An 11,629-nucleotide genomic window follows, 5' to 3' on the forward strand; every position below is an offset into this window, starting at 1 on the left:
GTTGACCCTCTTTTTCAGCGACGAAAAGAGAAGCAAACGGCGCCACGAATTCCAGCCGCTTCCTTGAATCGCGGAAGGTCCGTGAACCTGCTGCCTCCCCGTCTCCTTTTTTGATTCCACGCCCTTGCGACACATGATTGACACGATTCAAAAAATTTTCGTGATCGAGATGTAACCGATTAATGCAATCGATTAATACTCTTTCTGAATTAAGTATTTTTCTTTTTTTCTTTTATTAATTTATATATATCAAATTGATAATCAAAATTTAAAATTCAACTTTATGATTTCTTGGAATTGAATTAATATGTTTGGAAGAGAATTTTAATTTCTTTATAATTTTGGAATTCATTTTTATAGTGGTAAACTTTAATTATATCAATTTTTAAAATTTAAATTTTTTATATTAAGTTATTTTCATTAAAATAAATCAATATATTTGCAGGAGTATATATTTATATTTGTATAGCAAAAAAATATAAAAATCTTTCAATTATTATATTGAAAAGAAAAATTTGATCTTATTTTCTATGCACTTCAAGAAACTGATATTTTTTTTAATGCATCAAACTTCTCACATGCTATAATCCATTATGAATTTTGAAGAGAATATAATAAAGATGTCAGATGAAAAAGTAAAGAAAAGATTTTAATTTAGTCGTCAGGAGCGAAGAAAAGAAAAGGAGAAAGACAGCAGAAATAAAAGAAATGTAGAGGCAAAAAGATATTAAAAAGGAAAGGAACTAAAAAAGCAGAATATAAGAATAGGGAACCCAAGAAAGAGGGGTATTGAGAAAGCATAACCAGAATGAAATGGTACGAGAATGAAAAGAAGCTTAAAGAAAGATGGAAAAGAGACATCCTAAAGAGAACAACAGTAAAGTACGAAGCAAAAGAGAAGGAAAGATAGAATATGCGAAATAGAACTTTAAGAAAGATTCATCAAGAAAAGAAGAGAACTAAAATCTTGAAAATAAAACAACAAAAGTTTCAACGAATATTGAATTATGTTTAAAAAAAAACTCAACTTCTGTGAGAATAATTATAAAAATATAAAAGAAAAGGAGAAAGGAAAATCAAAATGAAAGAAAATGAAAGAAAATACAAAATTTTTAGCAATGACATCAAACAAGTTGTCAAAATTGAAATTAAAATTGTAATAAGGAAAGCATAATAATCAAATATAATCAAGAAATAATTAAAAATAAAAAAAAGAAGTCGGAATCAATTGAGTAAGAATAAGAGTCTTCATATTCAGGAATGCCGTTTACCAATAATAATTCACGATCCATGAGGACAACAGAACGCACCTGCGCAGACTATAAGAATATATATATATATATAAATTTCTTTTTCTTTTTTTCGTGGTTCTGCAAATTTAAGAGCGGCTTCGTGGAATTCCATTCTTAATGTCTTTATTACGCTGTGCGCACGCGCGCACGCGCTCACATATACGTTGCCTGTTCAATTTCATCTCGTCCATCGGACATTTCGGTTGTCCAGGAACCTGTTCCCATCTTTCCATGAATGAATAGCGTTCGCGTTTGAGAAAAATCCGGACAAAACATGCGCCGGTATATTACTGATGTAAAAGGATGAATACGATCACGTCAATGATTATCACGTTTATTGTCGACCTCAAGGTGCGCTTTACGATAGTTTGCTCGTCAACCATGATGCTGAATTGCTTGTACCAAGCGTGTTTCATCAAACGGATCGATTTAATGACACATCCAATCGATCTTTCCTCGCTTATTCAAATTATATTTATTGAATATGCACGGCCATTTGTAAGTTTCCAAATACTTAATAAAATTTGTTTTTAAGTTTAAAAAAATTATTTTAATTAACAATTGATATTGGAAAAAATAATGCTATCATTTCAGGATTATTTTCATCAATATGATAAGAAATAACATTTGTTCTAACATTTGTTCATCTTCAATGCTAAAAGAAAAATAATATTCTTTTTATTCACAACATTTCTTATACTCAGTTCTTTTTTTGTCTTTTTTTTTCTCTCTCTCAGTTTGTAAATTATTCCTAAAAGAGGACATTAACCTTTTCTGACAACAAAGGCATTAGAAAGTTTCAGGTCACTGTTTTTTTGGCTAGAAGAAGATACCGTTAAGAGATGTGCCAACGATTATCATTTGGAATTCGTATCTCTAAAACATAGATACCATGACCAATCGGCTTAATTGTTCGTTAGTTTATGTCCGGTTTTCATTGGGCATTCATAGTGATGTTAAGGCTAGCACATCATGTCTAAGGTGGTAAAAGCTTTAAACTTATAGCTATGTAGTAAACTCGAAGCGGTAGAGAAACGAGTATGTGACAGAGGAGAGATTGTGCGATAGTGTTTGCTCTGTTGGAAATCTTTGGGCTTGGTCCTCCCGAAGGTCGCACTTTTCAACGTTATAAATCTCATTTCGAATGCCCTTTTCTTGGGATGGTCTACCTGCGGTTCTATTAGCAGATTTTAACCTTGAACAATTCAAAGAATCGTTAGGCGGAATTCTAGGATTTGTTTCATCATGATGTATTCTCGAAAATAATTTTTGAATTTAATAATTATGCTTCTTATTTTTTTTGGCTAAGTTTGTTTAATGTTTTCGATATTTCGGCAGGAGATGCCTCCCCCCCACCTGTTTCGGGAAATTGGATACTTCGTATGCCGTATGGGTGTTACTTGGAATGACTGAGACGTGTGTTTGGAATTTAAGGAACGATCTGAGGAATTTTGTGTGCACATGGTGAATGTTTTATATTAAACAAATGATTAGATTTTCTCACAGAAAGAATTATTTTAAAAGGTAAAAATATATATACATACAAATAAAAATGTATGTACATTATGATTAACTAATACAAAATTTGTTTTAGAAAGAATTTATTATAGATAATGAATATTTTTAAAGAAATGTTAAATTCTGTAAAGTCAACTTTATATTTTTTTTATTACCATCAAGTCAGAAGTATCATAATTTTTCACAAGAAAGGAATTGTTGAATATTATTACTAATGCAATTTATATTTCTTTTTGCAGAGTACAAATTCTCGATGTACACACCAAGCATGATAGCGGCAGCGAGCGTCGCGGCAGCCCTTCACGGACTCGATTGGACAGGGAAAAGCGGTTACGGACTGGCCGGCCTCCTCGACGAGCTAACTCGCATCACGGCTATCGAACAGGTTTGTCCTCGTGTTGATATTATTGTATGATACACGAGAATAACCTCATATAGCAGTGTCAAGGAATAGATTTAATCTCAACTTGGTTTGCACCCGGTTTACCCCAAGTGTCGGAAGTAAATGTCCTATGACAACCTTATCTTCTATATCCCCTGTCTCCTTCTGTATAAAACATGTAAGTTTATCAAACATTTTTTGTTTAATTATAAACAGATCAAATAAAATTGCAAAATTCTCTTGATTCTTTCTATTGAACTTCTAATCTTTTCTTCTTCTTTGAGGTTAAACTGATGACTTTTTTTACTGCAATTGCAAATCCTTTATTTTTATGAATATATAAAATATGAATTTATAAATGTGTGAATTTATAAATCTTAGAAAAATATATCACAGAAACAGCTACAGAAACTATAATATACTATGTGTCTAAACTAAAAAAATATACTATTGGAAATAATATAAAAATGAATTTTGAATATCTTTTAAGTTAACAGTAAGTGAATAGTCTTTTAATTTTCTAATGTAAATTTTAATTTTTCAATTGTTCATCGAAAAATCATAGTAGACACTATCATTTTACACTTTTCTTAAGAATCTGAACGATTCGAGATTATGAATGAACAGAGGGGGCAGGTGGTCAACATAGTTCTTAGTACGTTCTTCCTGTTTCTAAACACATGTGGTCGTCGAAAATATTGCGCTTACAGGGCGTAGACCCCATGCCGAGCCATTCACGCATGCACTTTATTTGCACTCGGCGCATTATGAATGTATAGTCTGCGCGTGTTTCGAATCGTCTTTTCCCTTTCTTGTCACGCTGTCGGTTTTTTCTCTGTAAACATGTGCCCGACACCTGCTACACTCCGTTCATCAGCACGTTTTTGCGCGACGTCTTCGCTGGATTCGCGAATGATCTCTCAAACTGTTTCTTGAAAATTCTTTCTATCGATCAAAGTTATATTATACAAATTTGATTAAATTAATTACATTGTCTACGTAGATTTTTGTTTCTTTTATTATATAAAAAAAAATTTGAAGAATATACATTAAATAATTGAATATAAATAAAATAGAATTAATTAAATATACATGATAAATGAACATCACATGATAAAAATAAAGTTTTAAATTTATATAAATAATAATTTCATGTATAATCTAATGTTTTTTTTATTCAATTTAAATTTATTATCCTTATTTTTACAGGATTATTTGCAAGGTTGCTTGGAACAGATCGAAGAGATGGTTTCTCAAGCAGTAGGTGCTGATGGTGCCGGCGGAAATGGTCATCAGATGACTGGATCATCGGGTGCGTCGCAAAGGCCTCTGGGGGACGAGATAACCAGCCAGGAGAAGATCCTGGAACACGAGAAGGCGGGAACACCGACCGACGTGAGGGACGTCCATTTTTGAGAGACGCCACTGAGGGAAACTCTGGCCAGGGTGACTCTCTGCTGAGCCTAGAAGCCGAGGAGGAAAGGATATTACCCAGCAGCGAAGAAGACGACGATGCTGGGAAATCCTCGGCCGAGAAGAGGATGAATGAATGAAGAATGAAGAGAAAAAATTCGAGTGAGGAAATACGCTGAAGAAGAAAATTCCTGAAGAAGATAGATATATATAAGGAAAAAGGACACACAGAATATGTTATGCTTGCTCGACCGAATCGTTTGATTTTATCTTCGTCATCACTGTGAACAAAATCGTCTTCGAAAAGAGAAAGAGAGAGAGAGATAAAGAGAGACATCTCAGAACGTGTTCGATATTATAGTGTTCTGTACGAATTTTGTACATTCGTCGATAATCGAATTAAGGAACATCGAGGGATTAGAGACAATATTTTTCTTTTTTTTTTGAATCAAATCCTCCTGTAGTGCGTTTTAATCGGAGGATTAATTCATCGCCATTTTAGCGGGCGATTGTTTGAACGATGGAAGATTATTTTTCACGTGCTCGATTCGCGAGAGCTCAATTGATGCAAACGAGTTTTAGCCGATCTGTATAGATAAAGCTAACCGATAGCTGTTATAGTTTTTACTCAAGGATCGAGCAACGATCCATACCGAGTATCGTCCCAATCGTAATTCCGCGTGCAGAATTTTATATATATATATATATATACACATACATACATATATATATGTATATGTATATGTAGAGAGTCGAATGACGAAACACGAGGGCCCAAGCTTTTAATGGACCCACTTTGTTATTTAATTATACGCGTTTTTATTTACGAAGATTTGTGCGCATTTGATCATTCGAGACATTGGGATCAGTTTTGTTCTCATTTCATTGACATAGATTATTTGTCCGTCTCGAATCATGATCTATAATTTCCTGAAACCTTTTTTTTTATTATTATTATTATTATTATTATTTCTTTTTATTCTACTTTTTTTTTTTCGTAGAAACAATACCTTATCGGCATTGTGAAAATTTATTAAGAATCGAAGATGCTAAATATCGAAAAAATCGAATTTGTTTATTTCTTTCTTCAAGTTGATGATTGGACAATTTTAATTGAACGAGTTATTACCTCTTTTAAGTTAGATCTGTAGAAGAAAAAAATATTTAAATATCAAATGATAAGCGAAATAACTAAAAAAAAAAAAAAGTAATAAAAAAATAAAAAATTGAAAAATTAAAAAAAAAAATTGAAGCATGTAACAATGTTTTTTTTCGAAACATTTATATAATTTCAACTTTTTTGATCAATTCAGTTTACATTTATACAGAGAAAATGAAAAGAAATTGATTTGCAAAGAATTAATAACTGATAACTAAATATTGTAAAAAAAATTTAAATTATATATGATTCAAAAATCAATGTTTAAATCTAAAAGAAGCAAAAGAGGAAGTAAAGTATACTTCTTAAAAAAAAAGCATTCGAATATAAGAAATGAAATAAATTATGGAAAAAAAAAAAAAAGAAGAAAAAACAAATTATTTTAAAAGCATCTTCGAAAAAACTTAAAAATAACAAAGATATATAAAAACTTGAAAAATTGATTTCGAGAAGGGTTAAGGGAAAACCTAAAAGAGATTAGAAATATAATAAAGAAAAATAAAAAAAATATAATAAAGAAAAGAAAGGAGAGATCGGTAGACATGCCGTTAAGGGAAGACAATGCAATACGCTTCATGCATCTATTTCGTAATAGAATTGTACACTTAATTTTTAGTAGCAGGACGACGAAGCTACTACGCCAATTTTATGTATCAAAAAAAAAAATAAATAAATAATTAAATAATTAAATAATTAAATAAATAATAAAAATAAAAAATAAAAAAAAATAAAAAACTAAAGAACGATGAAAAATAGGAGGAAAAGCGATTTTAATCCTCATCCGCCGGACTAAAAAAAAAAAAAAAAAGATAAGAGAAGAAAACCAGAAAATAAGGAGAAAAATGCACATAGTCATATCGAGTCACTTAGTGTTTTGTACATAGCTATACATACGAGGAAAATTATTATATATATATATGTACACATTATATATACACGAGATGTGTGCGTGCGTACGTATGTGTGGGCGATAATGAAAGAAAATGAAAAGAAAAAACACTGACTGCTTGTGCGAGTTATATTATAGAGAGATTTGAAAGGAACAGGGAAGCATTTTTACGAGATAGAAAAATAGTTCCCTTTTGTTCTTTTACATTTATGTTACGTTATATGTGTTTATATCCAAATGAATTTCCTTTCGGGGGTTATGGCGCAATCTGTCGCTTATTCCACTCGGTTCCTAAGATCGGTTGTGCCAGCCCACGATGCATCTGTGAACAACGTTTGATGCACAGTATGTGAATGTGTGAATTGTACGTCAATTGTATGTTGAATTTTTCATAGGCGAAAAAAAGTAAAAAAGCGAAGAAAAGTTTTAACAATGTACAGAGGTGGTTTTGAAATTTGAAGATTTATAGATAATTACCAAATGTTAAATTTATAAATTTGTAAATTTCACATATTTCATTTATAAGTGGCACTTTTTAAATCTGTTTTTTAATTTCTTAATGACAGAAGCATAAAATTACTTGATTCAATTGATTTAATTGATGATAATGGAATAATGTACAACTTGAATGATTTTGCATCTATAGCATTATTCAAATTTTTGTTGAACGTATTTATTAGGTTCTCAAAACTTCAGAAGTATGATTATTATTAAAACATATTTCATATTGTTTGCATTAAACTTATTAAAGTTTATAATATATATTTAGCAAACTACTAAAGATAATGAAATTCTTCATTTCAATATAATAATAATAACTATTATTATTAAATTAACATTCAGAGGATTAAATAGGATATTATTATTCATAATATCATTAAATTTAATCTTAATAAAAACTATCATCTATTAGATAAGTTTAAAATTTTTTGCAACAAGATTAATCATGAGTTTTTATTAAAGAATTTAATAAAAAGATAACTCTGATAGTCGAATTGAATCAGTTTTAATTTGTACCACTTTATGTGATCAAAACCACTGCTTTACATAGGTATTTTTCCTCTCGAACCGCGGCTGTATATATGTAGGTAAGCTATACGAGGCGTATGATTAAGAGGTAACACGTAGTCCGTGTAAGATAAAGCGGCAAGTAATGTGGCAGAATGATAGAATTGATAAAGAGAAGTTGGAGAGAAGTTTAATTATAAATAGACAGACAACAGGATATTTAGAAATTGTTTAATAATTAAACCATTTTGGTGCTGTGATTTTTATTCTGTGGGTTTGTTAGAAGTGCATGAAATCGCGAAATATGAGATTTTATAAAATTTCATTTGTATTATAATATTTCTTAAATTTTTTAAACAAGTATATTTGGATAAAACATTAAAAGTACAAAATCGGAAGATGCAACAAGTCTCAATTAATGATTAGGACAAGATAGATGAAAAAATAAAAGATAAAAATTCAATAAAATTTGATATTCATATCTGTGTATTTTATAAAATCATCAATTGTCACTTAAATACATAAAAATTCTTAAAATTAGACCAATTAAAACGAAATTTTCAAATTTAGATCTTTGTAAATAAATTATCCCTTACCATAACATAATATTTAAACCAAATTTTTAACTCCAAATCACGAAGAAAGAAAATATATATATATATATATATATATAAAATATATATAAATTATATATAAAATAAAGTATATATAAATTATATATATATTTATATATAAAACAATTTTAATCGCACAAATCCACAGCACCAGAAGAATAAAACCTCAACTACTATCGTTTATCCAACATATATAATTATTATTATCTTCCTTTATAAAACAAAACAAATATTTAAATTATCCCTATTAATCTACTATGCTATATGTACATATAGATTGCCAAGTAATTAAAGTAGAATTTTCCAATCCAACTAAAATAACAAAAATAGAAAAGTAATATAAATTCTAATCTCTGATTTCAAAAAATAATGTATGCGTTCAGACGACAGTAGTTGAGGCCAGCGTTCACTTTGAAAAAAAGTAAAAAAAATAAAAAAAATAAAAAAAGAACAAAATAAAAAATCAAAAAAATAAAAAATCCACGAATTCGTTAGTACTTAAAGTGCGTCTATTAGAGTAAAACAAGAAAGACGAAGAGTTTGAGGAATGCGAATTCTTCTTTAAATTGTTAAAATGAAACAAAGTCAAACGGAAAGAAACAAGAAAAGAGAAGAAGAATGGAAGAAGTTTTATATATATATATATATGCGATTTCGACTGCGCTCGAGAGAATAAATCCGCGCATTCCAACTAAGAAATAAGAAAAAAAAATAAATAAAAAAATAAAGAGAAAACACGATAAATGGGAGGAAAATCCCTGTGCCACGAAGCGAAACTTAGTTAGTAATATACTCTTCAAATAACCAAATCTTAGTACAACGTAGAGAGAGATCGAATAATATAAAAGTGAAAGAAAGAAGAAAACGAATGATCCAAGCTGATGTACGCATGGCTGATCTTTTTCATACTTGTACTACTAGCGTACGATAATGCGTTCTCTGTACACGCACCTATAGTATATATGTATGTATATATATATATATATATATATATATATATATATATATATATATACATATACATATATTTATATATTTGTATATATATTACAATTGTGTATCTTATATATATAAATATATGTATATATGTATATATGTGTGTGTGTTGTGTATATATGTATTTGTATATTTTAAACACGTATCATTGTGTACCTTGGAAGAATGGGAACATTGTCGAGAGACGGGGGAGGGACGCATCGGAGCTACGTCGAACAATTGTAAACCGGATATGACAGTTCCTTGATGCAGGGTCTCGAGTTTTCTTATAAGTTCGATCAAGATTAGAAAGTTGATGAAACTTTTATATTTAAAAAATATTTGCCTCTTTCTATGAGTCGTCCGTTGAAAATTTATTATTTCCATAAAAAGAAATGCTCAAAAAGTTTTTAGTAAAAGTTAATTTAATTAGTGTATTTAATGTGTAATGTGTTCATGTATATGAAACATATTATTTTAAAAATAATTTGAAATTTAAATTCAGATAGAGATAAATAATAATTATAATGATATCGTCTTTTCTCACATTATACATTAAAATTCAGTTTTATTGAAACTGAATATTATAGACCATAAGTTTACGATAAATAATTTATCTGCAATTTTTTGGTTTGCTTTATTTGTTAGAATCGTACTTAATCTTGAGATTTATGCTCTTTTAAGACCTTTAATTTTGTTAATAGATTTCAGATTTGGCTTTATGCATGGATACTGAATCTACATATATTGTTTTCTAATTCCTTTTTGTTTGTTTTAATTCAAGATTTGTAAAAATATTTATTTGCATTATAGACAGTGTTTTTTTTTTTTTTTTATAGAAAAGCTCTTTATTTAATTGTAAAGATCTCTATATATACTATTTTAATCATTTACTTTGCACTTATTTAGATTCATTTATTAAAGTTCTTATATTTTGGAATTTATATATGTTAATTTCTCAAAGTTTGCATTCCTTAATGTTTTGTATGAGTTTTTTTCAATATCCATTTTGGATTTATATTATTATTTTATTTACGTTAATTACATTCTTCATTATAATATATAATTTTTCATTTATAATAGATATGTGTATTAATTTTTAATTACTTTATACACTACTGTATACACTATTGTTATTACATGATATTATTAGAAAAATACTGCAAACAATGGACGAATCTTTTAAAAAGGCAAATCAATAATAAATAATTACAAATATGCAAAAATAATTTAACGGTATTATAAATAAAATAAAAAAAGATATATCGATGAGATAATCACAAGTTCGATGAAAGTAGAACTCGTTGGAAATTCGCGACCCTAGGTTGCGAACCTGTTCCTAAATCGCGTCTCGTTCCAATCGAACAACCCCGTTATTCCGCCTCTGTTTTAGCTTTGTAAGAACACGACGAGCTTGCGACACTCTTTTCCTTCTTTTAACACCACCGAACGAAAAAAGAATTTTATATAACTAGCATGTTACAGCAATTCTTTATTTTTTTTTTTTTTTTGTTTCTTTTTTTTTATATATATAATCCTGAAACATGCGAGGATCCGAATTTTTAACTTTTCGTTTTTTTTCGTTCGATGCGAGCATAGAGTGTTTAAATTTATTCGTGTCGTGTGATCATGCGCAGTTCATCTCAACATAACCTTAATCGTGCTCCGCGAACACTTTGTATCTTTGTATCTCAACCCGAAGGGATTGAAGCTCAATTTTTCTTTGCAATGAAGATTCACTGCCAGATTCGACGAACAAAAAAATAGTGTATGCGTTCGATGAGCTCGCATCGATTATTATCGAATATATTATTTCCCATTTTGTATATTTTATCAATTGTTTTCTTAATCTTTTCGTTCGAAGCAAAGCAACGCAATAGACATACCACTGATATACCTCAGGCACCGCATACACCGCTCGAAACAGCATGTGTAGCTTTTTTTTTTAAATCTCACTCGCAGCGAAAAAGTGTGCAGAAGAATGGAAAAAAAAAAAAAAAAGAAATGTGAAAACAGATAAATTCAGAAATCACACTTATGCGTTAATTTTTAAACCTAGCACGTAAAATATGATTTTTAATCGGTTAATTGCGCGATTAATTGTATCAGGCGAGATAAGAGCCGGTACAATAAACTTTGTACATATCTTATTGTGCGTAGTATAACGCACGGGCGATTGAAAAATAAAGTATTAGTATTTTATACAGTCGTAAGACATGTCTTCTTTATTTCTTATTTCTCTTTATCATTTTATTAAGATAGAAAAATATATGTATGTTACTTATAAAAAAAATTATTTCAGTCTATTTTTATATCAAATATTCAATATTAATCATTCTCGTTTTTAAGGATTTGCGCACAAAAAATAAGCAATAATGC

At 29.3% G+C, this 11,629-nt stretch overlaps 1 protein-coding gene and 1 long non-coding RNA gene across 2 annotated transcripts in view; one reads left to right on the forward strand and one right to left on the reverse strand.

The window, feature by feature from the left end:
* Positions 1-5,249, forward strand: part of LOC413183 (G1/S-specific cyclin-D2) — a 46,667-nt gene extending 41,418 nt beyond the window's left edge. Inside the window, exons 4-5 of the mRNA XM_396634.6 lie at positions 3,050-3,195; positions 4,402-5,249. Coding sequence (XP_396634.2) covers positions 3,050-3,195; positions 4,402-4,608 — 353 coding nt within the window. The 3' untranslated portion in view covers positions 4,609-5,249. The remainder of the gene's footprint in view (positions 1-3,049; positions 3,196-4,401) is intronic.
* Positions 5,250-6,331: 1,082 nt separating this feature from the next.
* On the reverse strand, positions 6,332-11,629 carry LOC107964899. The gene is made up of 2 exons (XR_001704061.2): positions 11,137-11,629; positions 6,332-6,975 (listed from the first exon to the last, which is right to left on the reverse strand). It is a non-coding gene; the product is annotated as an uncharacterized LOC107964899 (long non-coding RNA).

The sequence above is a fragment of the Apis mellifera genome, linkage group LG8, assembly GCF_003254395.2.
Source record: "Apis mellifera strain DH4 linkage group LG8, Amel_HAv3.1, whole genome shotgun sequence".
Classification (NCBI taxonomy): Eukaryota; Metazoa; Arthropoda; class Insecta; order Hymenoptera; family Apidae; genus Apis; species Apis mellifera.